At 22.4% G+C, this 17655-nt stretch overlaps 1 protein-coding gene across 9 annotated transcripts in view; it reads right to left on the reverse strand.

Annotated features, from left to right (window-relative positions):
• Positions 1-231: 231 nt before the first annotated feature.
• The window catches only part of Syp (synaptotagmin binding cytoplasmic RNA interacting protein), a 32905-nt gene continuing 15481 nt past the window's right edge, over positions 232-17655 (reverse strand). For 4 of the 9 annotated variants that reach the window (XM_070638076.1, XM_070638077.1, XM_070638075.1 and 1 more), the window contains exons 8-13: positions 17496-17636; positions 17328-17434; positions 17083-17228; positions 14797-14921; positions 11072-11240; positions 4891-7450 (exon numbers count right to left, since the gene is read on the reverse strand). In XM_070638076.1, the coding sequence (XP_070494177.1) occupies positions 7287-7450; positions 11072-11240; positions 14797-14921; positions 17083-17228; positions 17328-17434; positions 17496-17636 (852 nt within the window). In that variant the 3' untranslated portion in view covers positions 4891-7286. Of the gene's footprint in view, positions 7451-11071; positions 11241-12752; positions 12771-14796; positions 14922-17082; positions 17229-17327; positions 17435-17495; positions 17637-17655 lie in introns of those variants that run through there. The other 5 variants (XM_070638080.1, XM_070638079.1, XM_070638081.1 and 2 more) reach the window with 5 other exon arrangements.

A 17655-nucleotide genomic window follows, 5' to 3' on the forward strand; every position in this document is an offset into this window, starting at 1 on the left:
TTTATTAGTTTTCGTATTTGAAATTTGTGTAAAACTTTCAAAATGCTCTAATTGCTAATAAGTCGATGAAAATGAACTAATACGATGTTAATATAATAAGTTTTTATCGTTATAAAACAATGTTTAAGAACTTTCTAAATATTAGTCAAGTTTTTCAAATGAAGAATACTGAAAAAATAAGTTAATATAAATAAAAAATACATTTTTCCATCATTTTATTAATTTTTTAATATAATAGTACAATGTTTATATTCCATACGAAATAAATGAAATTTAGTTTTTTTTTCATCGTTATAAAATAAGATGAGAAGTTCCTGATCAAAATCGTGATCATTTTTTTTATTTAATTTTTATATATTTAGCAATTTAATATACTTTAAAAGTAAAACTGTTTAAATGAATTATTTTAATATTTTATTAAAAGTATACCAAATAGATTAATTAATGACAAAATGTAGTACATAATTAAGGTAAAAAATCCAGAATAAAACTATTGTTGATCAAAATAAAAGTTAATTACTTTAGAATAAAAGAAAATCTTGTGTTAAATTATGCTTAAAAAATGCAAATTAATTATAATTGATTCTATTAAAACGTTTTTGTTGTGAGGCGCACAGCAAGAAATAGGCAAAAAAATTAATTTAGTTAGTTTCAAATAAATGTTTTGAGAAGTAATATTAAAAAAAAAACTTATAACATACAAAAGCAAAACTTTGAAACTGTAATCGATTCTATGGCTTCTAACTTTTTTAATTCTTTTTTGTTTTATTTTTTTTAAACTGAAGTCTATCTACATTTTTTTATTATTATTATTTATTGAGCTTAATGTGGACTGGAAAAAGTTATTATTCTTTCGACTTCTTTCCCCAAAAATATTTTCTGTAGAAAAAAAAACTTTTATCGGAGCAATGCATCTAACATTATTAGCCGATTTGATTTATTATTTAACTTTATCAGTTTAATTTTTTTTAATAAAAAGAAAACAATAATAATAAAAAATTATATCTAATTATCGGTCTATGCCGTACCATTGAAAATAATTTCTTAAATTAAATAAATGTTTTATTGATTTAAAATAATATAAAATAAAAAATAAAAGAATTAATTTTTTTAAATGAATAAAAGTATAGATATTATATATATTGCTTAGTTTATTTTTTTTTTCTCGAAAAGTTGCCAATGTAGTAGAAGCATTGCTCAAATAAATTTAAGTGCTTTTACTGTAAAAATCTTAATCATTTATTATCGTCTAACTATGTTTTGCTTTACCATACTTTTTCGCGTATTATAACAGCCTCCCTGTTGTCTGTAATTTTATGTACGATTTTTTGTTGCTGCTTTAATTGAAATTTATCCTCTCTTTATTTGATATTTATGGGTTTTGACAATTTTTTAAGGAAGTCATCTTGTCAACTTGGTTACATTTTTCGTATGGTGCAGATGAATTTTCGACATTTTCATAAAACCACATTTATTATTTTGAATTGATTTTGATTTTCTTAGTTTATATTAATTTTTAATGTTTATAAAATCTTTGCTTTGTTTTTTCATTTTATCATTCGTATTTTCTTAAATTAATTTACAATTAAATCTTATTTTTTTTGTAATAAAATATTCCTAAGTAAAGAAAGAAATCATTAAATAATAAAATAAAAAATGTAATTCTCATTAATTCTTTCAATCAAATTGTTTCTTTTTCAGTTAATAAATATTTGCACAACGTTCATAATTCACTTATTTTTTTAATTCGTAATTATCTTAGTTTCATTTTTTCTCACTTTGACTTTTCGATTTCACATTTGCATTTTTCATTTAGGCTTAAATAAACACTATATTTTTTACTAAAAGTCCAAAAAAATTATAAAAAAAGAAAAAAAAACTTTTTAAATTTATAAACAAGTATTAAAAACTATTGAATAATATTTTGCAAAGATCCTTTTTTTTAAATAGCCGATCTACACAAGTTTTTTTTTAAAAGTGCATTGTTTTGATAAAAGTTAACTGCATATTTTTTATTATCAAAAAAAAAATTTTTTTTTTGAGTTAGCTGTTTAATTCAATAAACATAAAAAAATGCAAACTATAATTCAATCGTTCTTAATAAATTATTCATTTTTAAATGAAAATAATAGAGGAATACTTAATTAAAATTTAAAAAAGAAAAATAGTTCTATTTAAATTGTTTGTCACTTTGTCACTTATTTAATAGTTTTAGGGACATTTTCATATTTCCTCTTATTTAAATATTTTCAGTCTTTTTTTCCTCCCCGAAAATCTCTCTTCATGATTAATAAAAGACATATAATTAATATGAATTTTAAAGAAGAGATAGAGAGAAAGGTTTCGGGTCAACTTCAAGTTTTCGCATCATACTCGATTGGATTTATATTTATATTGACTTGCGATTGAAGTTATTCAACATTTGTTTACATATTTTACTATGTTCTAAGACAAGTTAACTGCATTATTTACGTCTGCATTGCTTAAAAATCATTTACTATGATCATAACACTTGCATCAATTTCCATTCCTGCTTTGAATTTAATCGGACTGTATATTTTTTTTTACTCATGCTTTTTTGACCGGTGTCAAATGATCATTTTTGGCGTTAAATAATATCTAAATATTTTTTTATGCATTTTTACGTTAGCAAATTTTCCATTTTTAGGGAACGAAAATAAAACCTTTTGTTAGACTATTAGACAAAATTGATAATTAATTAAAAAATCATTATATTTATTTACTGATACTAGCACTTTTTAATTCAATTTAATATATCTTATGCGATGTTTATATTAAATTTTCAAAATAGTCTCATAAACCAGATGGGAAAAAACAGTCTCAATTTTGGGAATATAATTCCGCTTATATAAAAGATTGAGCCATTTCTCAGTGTACAAATAGCGTACAAACAAACAGAATTACAAAGCACAGCAATTAAAAAATAATAAAAATAGAAAAATAAATTGGATTAAAAGGTGCTAGATTTTACAGAAAATATTCTTTCTATGTCTTTAAAATTGAAAATAATAGTCTAAAAAATTTTCTCGATATTTTCATCATTTTAACAAAAGTATAAGAACCAAATAAAATGAAAACTAGAGCAAAATAACGTTGAAATTCATTAAAATTAATTATTGTTTATACTTGTCAGCAGTGTGTGTATATAAAAAAAAATCAATTATTTTTTGTGTATTTATTAATCACAATACAAAGTGTATATGAAGGAAAACTATAACTTTAAAAACTTTAAGGACTCAGTCGAAAAAATTTCCATTTTGAATTAGTTTTTTACAATAATTTTTTTTTAAGTTAAATATTAAATTAAACTTATTTGCATTTATTTGTAGTATGATTTATTATCGGAGAGGAGCCAAACCTTAAAAAGGGACATTAAATCAATATGTTTCTACAATTTAAATATGTGCTATTTTCACAAAAAAAAAAAAAAAAATAGAACAAAATTCAGTGTCAATTTTTTTTTAAGTTTTAGCGTTAATTAAAGTATTACCGAAACAGATTATAAACTAAAATATTCTTTTAATGTATTCTCCAACATTTAAAATTCGCATATAGAAGTCTATATAGAAAATGAAAAAAAAACCTAAAACATGAAAACGACTAAGCCCTTAAAAAAACAGTATATGTAGAAAATATAAATAAAAGTAATTGTTAAAAATTGGTTATAAACGTACTAAGTCAAAAACAATAAACCAATAATTTTTAATTCATTTTCAACATTTTATGCTTAAAAAATCAGAGCCCCAAAGAAATTATTAGATGATAAAAACACAACAAAAATGAAAAAATTAAAAATTAAAATGTTTAGCATAAAAATTTCAAAACTTTATTTACTCGATTTTAATAAATGTGTACTTTTTTTTTCTCAGTTATGTATTATTATCCCATAATTGTTCATATTATCCAATCAAGTTACACTGTATATTTTCATATTAAATATTTTGACGTTTTGATTTCAATTGTGACAATTTAATAAACTAAAAAAATTCAAATTATGAATAAAAATGATTAAGAGACACTTACGGCTTTTATTAATTATAAATTTTGTCTGTTTGAAAATATGTAATTTAAAGTTATAATTCAAAAAAATAAAAAAAAATTAAAACACAAAAACGGAAACACATTTAAAATTTAAAGTACTATAATGATGTAACATTGAAGAAAATTTTTGATAAAACTTGTGATACGAATTTAAAATTCAATTAAAAATTCAAAAATACAAGATTTTTAAATTCGGTGTTAAGTTTTGCAGATTTTGACGATTGTCTTAATGTTTTGAAAACTTAAAATTGAAATATTAACAGGAACATATCAAATCTCGTATCATGTATTTTAATCTCCATTTTACAATTTTACTTCAACTTGAAATCAAAATTCATTTTATAATAACTCAAAAAGAGTAGAAGACAAATTTTCTTGTTGAAGAGCTAGATCAAAATTTTATAAAATTGTCGACACATAATTTTGAAAACATAAACATAATGAAATTAAAAAATAGATAAATATACTAAATAAAATTCAAACTGCTATTTACTTTCTTATTGTAAAGAACAGAAAATGTAAAAACAACTTATCCAGTTACACAGACGAACTGGTAATTTTTAATAATGCAATTTCGAATAAAAAAATCAATAATATACAGTTAGTAATGCCAAATCAAAAAAAAAAAAAATGGAAATTTCAATGATTCAAAAATAACCAACTTTTTGAAGTTTCATAACTAAAGACCAAAAATAGCAATATTCATTTTTTCTAACTGATTTGTTAAATGGATAATCTGATCTAAAATGTTACAAAATAATGACAAAAGATAATGAAAAAGTAACAAAAAAAATTAAAAAAAAAAAAAAAAACAATATCTAATAAAAGTTTAAAATTTCCAATTTTTTACATCAACACAAAATTATTATATCTCTATTTGCCTAAATGTGAATTTTTAATTAAGAAATTTCTTTATCTGTGTTCTTATTGGAAAACTATTAAAAATAAAGTAAATTAAATAAAAAAAGCTAAAAATATATTATTTTAATATATTTCATTTGTATACTCAGCGAAGCGACGTTTTAAATTAAATATTTGATGGATTTAACTTTTAAATGGTGGATGATGTATTTAATGCTTAATTTTTTCCCTTTTTCAAACTAGTGTAAGTCTTCACTTTTTCACAGAAAATTTCAATTCTTTACATTTTTTATATCATTCATACATCCATATAGAATTTTAGTTTGATTATTTTTAATTTGTTTAATTTTTAATTAAATTTTCCAAATTTCTTAGAGAAAATTAAAAAAAAAAAAAAATATTGGGGTATTCGTTTTTTGATGTGCTTTTCATTGTTAAGAATTTTTTTCTCTGTCTTATTATTTAAGTAGTATTAATTACTACACAATTCTATCAAACTATCAAACTTTTGCAAATTCAAATGAACATCTTAAGTTTTTTTTTATTTAGTTTTCTGTATTGAATTTATGCACAAATCAAAATAATATTAATGATTACAACAATTTTTGTGAAAATATTTAATTATTTATTATGAGAAAATGATGAGAATTTTTCTTCTTTTTAAAATGAATTAGTTATTCTAATAGTTAATCTAATATTTAGTTCCCTAAAGTTTTACTTTTCATTATCTATATTTTAACACCACAAATACGTTTTTCGCTCCTTAATTAATATATCATCAATTATGAATTTGATATTGTCAGTGATTTGTGACATGAAATGTTCTGAAATTTCGTAAGTTAATATTTGAAAGTTTAGTTATTTTTTGTTGCGCATCTTGACAAAATTTATACCGACATTTAAGCAATCTATCGTAATGAAATAAGAAAATTTTCCATTAGTGTTTAAGAAACTGCTGTTTTCTTACAAATCAAATAAGAATTAAATAGAAAGTCTTACAATGCAAAAATCAAAATTTATTGATGATTACAAATCCCAGTATCGATTGATCTTAAAACTTTAAATTGGAATAAGTATGAAAATTTATGAAAACTTTTTTAAAATTATATAGGTATTAGAAAATTCCTTTAAATTTATTTTTAAAGAAGTGGTGTTTTTTGAAAAATCATATTTTTTTTGAATATTACTTTCGTTTTAATTATTATTGTGGAGTAAAATGTTGTTTTCGAAGATTTAATATATTACCGGTTTATTTTGTAATGAAACACCTTTTCAATATTACTAAATTTAATAAAAAAAAATTTTGGTGTGAATATGAAAAATTATTTTTTGTATTTTTTTCTAATATAACTTTCAACATTTCTAATACGACTTTTCAACTAAGAGTAATGCAATAATCTTTGTGAAGTTTCTATTTTGTCAAAATTCAAGTTCATGTTAAAAACTTAAATACTTTTGAAAAAACAAAAAAAAATTTAAATTTTATTTTATGAAATTTGGTGTTCATTAAATAGTCTTGTTTGCTAGTTGTGATCAAAATGTAAGTGCTTTATTGCGTGCATTGCTGTTTTTCTAATTTTTCCACTATTAATTATCGACCGTTTATACTTGCCGCGTGTGAAAATTTATTGTTTTTTTTTTTCTATTGAATTTGAATAGTTAGTTTTATTGAATCGAATCATTGTGGAAAATTGTTCTTGTAGTGTTTTATCGGCTATGTTTTTCGTTTTAGGATTGTATGTAATGTTGTTAAACTAAATTCTTTTTAAAAATCCACCTACTTTTTTATACACTCTTTTTTAATATTTACGTAAGATAATTAATTATTTTTCCGTTTCATTACTAAATTTTTATACAAAATTTTTAAGTCAGTGAAAAAATCTAAAGATGTATTCTTATTATTTAAAATGTATGTTGAATAATAATTTTTAAATTTCATTACAATGTTTTTTATATGTGATTTTTGTGTGTAAAAAAAATCAGTCTAAAAGAAATTTTTCATTCTATATCAATTAAGCCGCTTTGCGATTATATTTTTTATTCGTTTTAAAAACTCCTATTTATTCATTCCCACAATTAAAATCACAATATAATTCTATCATATTTATTTTTTTAATGATTTGTTAAATTTTAATGTTTTTTTTTAAAAAATATTTTATTCTCAAGCCAGTCCATCATTTCTTATTTAAATTAATGGTTTCCAAAATAATCGAATTTTTTTTTTCAATTTCATTTGATTTTACTTAAAAAATTTTATTTTATTTTTTTATTTATTAATTATTGATGTTTGTTTATATTTGTTGTTTTTGATGTATTACTTGACCGCAAATTTTGAATAAATTTTTATGTATATAAATATAAATTTAACTCCATCCAGCATATGTGTCGGTATACCATTGTTCTGCACCATTAAGCGGTTGTTGCGGCAAAGGTTGACTTCCCCAGTTTCCACCATTTCCTATTCCAAAACGTCGCTTCGGATCCCCTTGATTTTGTCCCAACCCATCAAATTTACGTTTACCGATTACTAAATAGGAGTTCAAGACATAAATCAAGGAAGAAAAAAAAACAGATGAGATAATTAGTTTGGAGAAAAAGTTTAAATTTTAGTATTTATTGCATATTATAAAACTTAATTCTATGCATTCCTTTTAATTATACATCATCAGAATTATTTAATTGAATATTTATGATTTATGTACCTTACACTATGTAACAAGGGCGTAACTAATGGTGCACTTTTTCTTTAAATCTAGGCTTCACTAACATTTCAAAATATTTTTAAATTTAATACACCCATCTTACATAATGCAAAAAGTATGCTTAATTTTATAAAACTTTTAAAATATATATGAATAAATTACATTTGATATATATTTAAAAGGAAATGTTTTTTTTTTTTTATTTTTTTATTTTTTTCCTAAATTTATTTATGGTTTCAATATCAAATTTTATTTTAGTTCATTATCTTAATTTTTGTTATTTTTTCTACGTCACCTATAATTTTGTTTTTCATCACAGTTGTTTAATCCAATATCAAGCTTGATTTGAATCCCAATATTTTCTAATTTGAATCACCATATTGAAAATTTCAAATTTTTTTTTACAATGTTTATTTTTTATATCCGATAATTTTTATATTTTTAAGATAAGTATAAAAAGAAACATAAAAAATTTAACTAACATATTCAAAATGATAAGATAATGAACAAAATAATAAACATAACAGCAACAATAAAAATTGATGTTTTACAAAAGAAATATTTTCTTAAATTTCCTTGATTATTTCATGTTATTTTGAGAAGTAGATTTTTCAATTAAGTATTGGTTTGTTGTTTTTCTTTTTTGCTAACGTTACTGTTTTTTTTTTTCATAGATATAGATGTTGAAGCAGATATTAACATTAAAATATGTAGAAAAGGCGAATAAAAGATATTTAAGAAAAAAGAAAAAACGAATTTCAAGATGTATATCGAGTTATCAACAAATATGGAATAATAATAAATAAAGTTTTAGATTGTGTATAGATAAGAAGCAAATTGAAAATTGTTAATATTAAGCATGAAGTTAACACCCATAATTAATCCTGAGAAATTTCAAGACTCAATAAAAGATATTCATGGATAAATCTAAATATTAGGGATTTTCTATGACAAAACATATTAAGAAATGATATAATTTTTTTTTTCGTATTATTTTTTTTGTTGAAAAAAAACGAAGATTTTAAGGACTAATTTTGAGTTTTAGAGCTTCAAATACAAGCTTTAACTTTGATCAAATAATAAATAGTAAGAATTTTCATTAAATTAATTTATAATTTAGTTTTAATTCAAAGTGTAAATATTTTTTAAAAATGTTCCTTGATTTATAAATTCAAAGCATTTATCTACACAAAATATTTTTTTTTCTTTTGTAATTACATATTTTATTATAATAATCATTGCATAGGTACTAAACACTTTTCATTTCTCTTATAAAGCGTGAATATAAAAATCAAATCTAAAGTGTAAATTCAAAAAGTGTAATTTTAAACGAATCGATTAGTATAAACTTAGAACTTGCAGAGAATTTTAAAACAGTATTTTATTCAACATATTTATTATTATTACTTTTTAGTCTTTTATATATATATAAATATCATATTGACAAACATATTTATATAACAATATGTTAGAATTAATAAAAACACCAAAGCATGTTAATAAGAAAAAAATATTAATATATTAAAAAACATCGAAATTACCATTTAATACGCAAATATGTAATAACCTATTTCAAACGTTTATTTTGAAGTTAAATTTTTAAAATTTTGTTTTAAAGATTTGTTAAATGATAATATGAATGAAAATTTATTAAGTTCACATTATTATTTTTGTATTTTTAAGTATTAATAAGTGATTAAAATATATTTAAGATAGTATAAAAAGCTACAGAATTTTTAAACTTTATATACAGGACATAAACTAAAAAAATGTAGTTAATTTTTAGAATATCAATCGCAATTTTCAAAATAAATCGTTATGCTTAATCATAAGCTTTTGTTTTATTTTTACTTTTTAAAACTTTTAATTTTTAAAGAAAAAAAATTAATTAGATATTATAAAAAGAACATTTAATCTTATCTATACTAATCGATTCATTATAGATTTAATTTTCTAATATTTCATTATTTATAGAAGTTCTCTTTAAAAAATACTTAATATTTTGTGTGTACAATTTTAAATACTATTGTTATTAATAAACTCTTATTAAAAAATTTATTCTTAAATTTAACTAATAGAATTTATTGTTGAATTTATTAATAAAACTGCATAATGTGAACATAAAATAAACATTATAAAATAATGCGAAGAGGTTATACGTTTTGTAAAGGCTTTTTTGAATTAAATTTTCCAATGACGATTTTGTTTAGAAAAATATGATAATAATGTTTAAAATAATATTTTGGTGCTTGTAAATTTCGACCCGGTTGCAAAGCTTGTCATTGTAGCTTTAAGTTCAAGAAATATCTTATTATTATTTTTAATTTGTATTTTTGAAGATATTTTGTAGAATTTTTTTTTTAATAGAAATTCTGTAAAATTTCGTTTCTTTTGAAAAACTTAAATTTGCATTTTTTAAAATCACAACTTAAAAAATTTTGAAAATCAATCCAGCTTCCAAAAACTTTACTGCGAATATAAATAAGTTCCTAACATGACTATCATAATTGAAAATATGAAGTTCCTATCATAATTATCGATGCAGCAAATAATAAATATTAAGAAAAGCAAGTAAGCGTAAAATAAGTTTCATTGTTTTCATGATAATATGTTGAAATATAATTTACTGATTTCAAAAATTGACTGAATTTGAGTGAGAAGATTATCATTTTCATTTCAACCTACTTTTTGTTTCATTATGAATCATAAATCACATTTTCTGAATAAATTCTGCATTTTATCAAGCAAACAGTTTTGTGTATACGAAGAAAAAATCTCAATTTTGCACCAAAAGAGTTTTCAATTTTATCGAAACGAGTTAAATTTGTTAAAAGATGATAAGCAGTATTGGGTAATTTTATTTCTCAATATAGTTTGTGCTATTGTTATTCAACAATAAAATAAAAAAAAAAAAAGTTAACTGAATTTGAAGGGATTTCTTTTGAAATTAAAATAATTTATGGAAAATAAGTGAATGAAAAAAGTCAATGATGTGCTCTCATTCTGCTAAATAAAAGAAGGATAAATAGATCAATAAATTGGAAAGCTTATAATTTAGATTTGATTTTAATTTTTTTTAAATGAGTTTTTCAGTGATGTATATTTAGACAAATGAAGTTAATAAATAATAAATTGATTGGAGTCTTCTAATACACATGCAATTAAATTTTAATTATAAATCAACCTTGAACAAAAAACTCAACAAGAATAAAAAATAAAATCTTTTAAAGCAGTGAGAGAACCCAACAATGAACAGAGCATGTTCAATATAATAATTAAATTATCAAATATACTAAGAATATATAATGTTAATATAGTTGGTAAGTAAAAAATTCATTGGAGAAAATAAAATTGTAATCTATCTTACGATAGAACAATGGAAATATTATTATTTTTAGCCTGAACGAGAAAGAAAGAGGAATGGATGGTTTTTAGATTATTCTCACCTGCTGTTGTATTTTGTTTTCGTATGCCACGATGAGCGTTGTTGAGACGAGTTCCATGAGGTCCCACTTGTCCTGTTGTTGTTTGACCCACGGGGCGTTGATCCACTTTGTTGCCACGGAGCCCAACGACCTGTCCACGCTGCAGAATTCCATGCCCAAGGCCACCCACCTTTTGTATGTTTATTTGATTGATGATATTTGTGTTTTTATATTTTGTTTTTATTAAACGCCATTATTGAGTTTTAAGAAAATTTTGAATTTGGATATATTTGGTTTTTTTTTTTTGTATTCCAAAAGTTTTGTTATTTCGTTATGTTTAAACATTTTACATAGGTTGGTAATTCCAATAGGGCATCGTGTATTGTTGTTCGAATTGAATTATTTTCGTTTTTGTAAAATTTACGACAAATTTTGCATTTTGTTTTGAGTTTTCATATCAAGTTTTTATTTTTTTTTAATTTTACGAAAAAATTAGTTTTTTGAGAAAAAGAAGAAAAACAAAAAAGCATAAATCGCGTTAGAAATTATGATTAAACGAAAAAATAATAAAATAAAAATTAACTAATTATAATAATTGAAAAAAAGGAAGAAAAAAAAAGCTAAGAAGTATCGAAACTGCAAATTTATGATTTAAGGGATCGAAATGAAAAAGTGCCTAAAATATATGATAAGTAAACTTTTTTAAAACAAAGATATAAATGTGCATTTTAGTCAATTTTTCATCCCAAATGCCCTTAAAATAAGATATAATTTCTACATTTTTTCTTACTTCAACAACACAAAAAAGAATAAACTTTTTGCATTTATTCTTTACATAAATATACTATGTATATTTTTAAATTTGACAGGACAATTCAATACCCTGTTCAATACTGAAATTATAACTGCAAAAAGTTTATTTACAACGAATAAATGTGAATGATTTTATTTTATGTAAGACTTTTCATATAGTAATCAAATCATTTGATTTCCTTCAAGAAGACAACTTTCATTTGAAAATTACAGACTATTCACATTTAATTTTAAAACTTAAATTTGAAAATTTTGAATTTTGCGATTGATTTGTTCGAGTTATTTTTTTACTTGGATTGGTTACTTAAAAATATAAATTGTGAGTTTGGTTATCGTAAAAGAAATAATATAAAATGAGCTTAATTAGAGAAATATGCTTAAGCGGGATAAAAAATAATTAATATATAAAAATATGAAAAAATAATAATTAAAATGTTGAATTTTACTAAACATAGTGTAAAATGATGAAACAGAAGTTTTAATCAAAATTATGTCACACAATCTAAAGGTTTTTGTTCATTTATTTTGGTTTTCCGTGGCAAAAAAAAAAAATAAAATTTCTAATAAATTCTCAGATGTCAATTAACTTTTAGATTAAGATAATTTAGATTAGGTTGTCGTTCAATTATATATACATTTCATGTTAGTAGTTAAATCATAAGATCATAAAAATATCAAAACTAAGCAAAAACAACTGCAATATGATAAACAAAACATGAAGCTTTCAAGCCAAACATAAAAAAGCTAATGAAAAAATAATACAAAAACATGATTATTATAAAAACCTTCCTCGATTGCAATTTGTAAATTAAATATAAAAAGTTTATGTTTATTTTTTGATCATCCTTTTCATAATAATTAATATTATATTAATTTATAATGTTTTATTGACGATTACTACTGATCACTATGAAATTTTATAATTAACAGGGCGTTGCAAGGGCCAGCATATGTATATAAACATTTGAAAAATTGTTGATAAGAAGAAAAAAAATTGAAATAGATCATTTAGTCATTTGTTAGGTTTTTCGAATTAAGACACATTTAGAGATGTCAATACAAATACCCAAATACCCCATTATTTGGGGTATTTCGAACTATTTGGGGTACCCCAAATATATTTGTGTCTGCTTAAAATCATCACTTTTTAGAAACTCAAAATAAAATTTTTCATAAAATTTCTGATCTCCATTGAAATTTATATTGTCAATTTTTTGCCAATTTGAATTTAATCTCATTTTTTGAAATATTAAGCATAATAAGCCTAAATTTATAAAATTAGTCAATCATAAAGCTAGCGTCAAGACATTTATAACATATATTTTCGTTATATAATAAACCACAGAAGAAAGTATAGTAAAGTTGCATAAATTCAGCATTATCATTAAAAGACAATAAAATCTGCAAAAAGGTAGTTTTGTTGATCTGCATGAGACAAAAATGTTCATGAAGAATTAATATTTATAAGAAAAAAAAATCTAATCAAGAATCTGCTGTCATTGTCTCATCTCTAGTGGGTGTAAATTCGGTGCAAAGTGGGTACAAGAATTATAATATTTACTAGATTGACTTTTTCAGTTCATTATTTTAATTAAAATAAGCGGTAAATGACTTTCGCCATTTTGTATAAAAAGCTCAGCCTTTTTTTTAGACCAAAATTTTTTTTGAAATATTTGTACAAATATTTTGGATTTAATATTTGGGTATTTGTACAAATAGTAAAAAAAACCCAAATAATTGACATCTCCAGACACATTATTTTGTATTTTTTAAATTTTTTAGAACTTATTCGATACGATGTTCAATGTTTTCCCCAGAGACTAAAATGAATGAAAAAATCTTTGATGAAAAAAATAATTTTTTTTCCATGATGACAAAAATCATGATTTTTTTTCATAATACGTACATTATTATACGTACAGAATTTCATCACGCAGGGCAAAAAAATTGTTTAAAATTTTCTCAAAAGTTTTGTGTCAATCATGATGAAAATTTTGAATTTTTTTAGCTCAAATATTGAATTAAACTAGAGTATTTTGAAACTTTACATGTTATTTAACTATATTTAATAAATTAGTGTAGTTTTCTAGTGTTTAAACTAGTTAGATTCGTGAAAATGAACTACGAAGTTTGGTATTTTTTTCATGGAGAAACAAAAATAAATCCATTGAAAAAGTACACAAATATTAAGTTAAAAATGATAAATTTGAGTATTTTCAGTAAACTACACTAATTTATTAAATATAGTTAAATAACATGTAAAGTTTCAAAATACTCTAGTTTAATTCAATATTTGAGCTAAAAAAATTTCAAAATTTTCATCATGATTGACACAAAACTTTTGAGAAAAATTTTAAACAATGTTTTTTGCCCTTGATGAAATTCTACGTAATTATGAAGCTTACGTGATTAAATTCTACGTAATAATGTACGTATTATGAAAAAAATCATGATTTTTTTCATCATGGAAAAAAATTATTTTTTTCATCAAAGATTTTTTCATTCATTTTAGTCTCTGGTTTTCCCTCTTCCTCAAAAAACATATTCAAAAATATTTTAAAACCTTCATGTCAAAAGTTTTTAAAAAAATCAAACAAATTAAATTTAAGATAGAATAAATTACTAAAAATTTAAAAAAGAGAGTCAGCAAGTCAATTGTGTACGTAAAAAATATGTATGCTGTATGCGACCATAATTTTCAATATTCTTTTTATTGTAACCTTTCATGGTTCATTTTAAAAATTTGAATAGGAGTTTCCAAAAGGCAATAATTTTTAATTTGACTATGCGGAAATTTAAGACAACCAATATTAACTAAATTTAGAATAATTTTTTTACATTTTTACCAAATTGTGATTGAAAATATTAAATTTGAAAAAAAAAAATTTTGTACTTAAAGAAATTGAAAATTATAATAAATATTTGAAACCCACCGAATTTTGACGTCCTGGTCGCTGCCCTAAATAGTCTCCATCAAATGGTCGATAATATTCATCGTAAAATGTTTCATTATATCCTCCGCGATAGTCAGAAAAGCCGACAAAATCATAATCATAATCTATAAAATGAATAACATTAAGTTATTTTTTAGTATCTGCTTAACTTTTTTTGCGAGGAATTTACGACATATCTATTGAATGGGCATAAAATAGAAACCTTTTAACACATCTAAAAAAATTTTGGTACACAGTTTGGCAGATACTGAGATACTGATATTATGAAACTTTCATGATTATTGTCTGAGCATGAAATTTTCTTTAATTTTTCAACTACTTCACAACAATTTATTTCTTTACAACCTTATTTTCTTTTAATTGTCTCTGAATAATTTCAAATATAATTCAATTGAGATTTTCTTTTATCTTATGTATTTGCAACACAAAAATGAAATAAAAAAATTTAAATCAAATAAAAGTAAGAGTATATTTTAGATTTTTTGATAAAATTAAATATTTGCTGTTGACTAAATTCTGGTTCTCTCGCGAATGATTATCATTATTTTAATAAAAGTGCATTTTTTATAATTTAGATTACTTACCAATCTTTAATAAATGCTACTTTTAAAAATCGATCATTCTGAATAAATATATATTCGTATAACAAAATCCAATAATGAACATTTTTTAGTATTATGCAACTAATTCGACAAAAATTTTAGGAAAAGTTAAAAAATTTCATGCGATACAGAAAATTTTATAGCATGTAGTAGAAATGTATTTATGTAAATGTGAGTTAAATTGGTCAAATGTGTAAAACAAAATGAACAAAAAATTTAAATATTATGTGCTTTAAATCAACAAATGAGGATGAACATAAATAAATAAGAAATTTGCGATAAAACATTTTAGGTTTAAAAACATAGTTTTTGGTACAATAAAAGTAGCATCGATAAAAATTTACCAAGAAAATTGCATGTTTGTGCAAAAAACATTTTTAAAATTTCCCACCATTAGTTTAAATGTTAAACATTTCAAATATATCTCTATTGTTAAAATTTTATAAAACATTAATCGATTTTATAACTCCCCTCCGAAAAAAATCTTTCATTATTTTAGGTGTGCTTTCTCAAAATCCCTGTCCCGATAAATTTTCAAAATCGGGATCGGGATAATATATATTCGAGATCAAGATATCACGGGAAATCCCGATTTTGTCCTGCCTAAAAAGACTTATGAAGTTTTTGTAAAGGCCTCCTTTATTATACGCTCAATGACTTTGGTTCATAAAACAAAATTCATAGAGTTCTAACGATTTTTAATAAGAATTTAAACCATGAACTTAAAGTTATGAACCATTTAAAGAAATCATCACTTTATTTTGCACCAAAAAATATATAATTACCATTTAGAGATAAATTGTTTTAAACGAATTAACATGCATATTTGATAGGAATCTATAATTAGATAGGTGAAAATTCATCAATAATTCTTTTTCTTAACGTTCTAAGCATTAATAAAGCAAAAAAAATGTGTTCTTAATTTATTTTTTAAGAATCAAAATGCTTATACATATAGCCAATATTTTTAAATTTTGAATTCTGTCTACATGAAGGCTTTGAATTTATGCAAAAAGAAGGAAAAATTTAATTTATTAGTTGTGCTTCATGAATGAAATAACAATGAAAAAAAGGAAACAAAAAAGCTTTTAAATTCAAATAAAAAAATAAATAATAAGAAATTATCATAATATAAATTTATAACGATATACTTTAACAATAACGGTGATTAGAGTACTATGCTTTGATTTTTTTATTTAATTGATTAAAGTAAAAAAATTTAAGATCAAGGCCAATAAATTCTTTTCTTAATATTATAATTTTGTAATGTAAATAAATAGTAAATAAACAACTAATAAAATAATAAAATATTCAAGAAAAAAAAACCCGAAGTTTTATCCAAACTATTTAAAAATTTGATATTATTATAAATTTTACATATATTAAAAAAGTCAATTATTATTACTATAATTATCCATTCACATAATTTATCATCATGTGATAAAATGCATTACAATATAATCTTAAAGTTAATTTATCATTAAAACTTATGGAAACAACTTTAATGGATTTTATGTCCATTAGTGATCAATAGCTGTGATTCATTTTTTTTTTTTAATAAAAATTGCATATCGGTAATTTTTTCATATGTGCATATATTAATTATCTTATTTCTTGATATACATATGAGGCTTAATATGGTTTAATAATATAATATACTCACCATAGTCACGTGCAGAAGCCATTGGTCCTCGAAGTGGCAGTCGTGGTTGATTACTTGCACTAGCCCGCATGCCGGCGGTTGCAGCTGCCATGGGTGGTATAGTAGGTGGTATAATTCCAGTTGGAGACATACTAAATGCATCACATCTAAAATACAAGCATAAATAATAAAAAGTTAAAGGTATTAATTTTAATTTTATTTTTCGAAAACAACAAGATAAATGACTGAATGCAATAACTTCTCACCCCAAAATCCCGGATCGGCTTTGCATCATTTGCATCATTCGACGCTCACGTGCTCGCAAAATTTCTTCTTTCTTTTTCTTATCGGACGGTGGTTTTGCCAAAGATACCTATTAAAAGTAAAGTTATTATTTGGTGTAATCAAGGTTTTACTTCCTAAGTTTTAAATACCTCCATTTGAGAACCACAAAGATCTTTTCCATCTAAATCTCTCATCGCTAGCACAGCATTATCACGATCTTCAAAATGGACGAACGCATAATCTTTAATTTTTTTAACTCTTTCAACCTTGCCGTATTGCTCAAATTGTTCCTTAAAAAAAAATAAAAAA

Source organism: Chironomus tepperi, unplaced genomic scaffold (assembly GCF_022539635.2).
Source record: "Chironomus tepperi strain 1889 unplaced genomic scaffold, CSIRO-AGI_Ctep_v1 contig_170, whole genome shotgun sequence".
NCBI classification, from domain to species: domain Eukaryota; kingdom Metazoa; phylum Arthropoda; class Insecta; order Diptera; family Chironomidae; genus Chironomus; species Chironomus tepperi.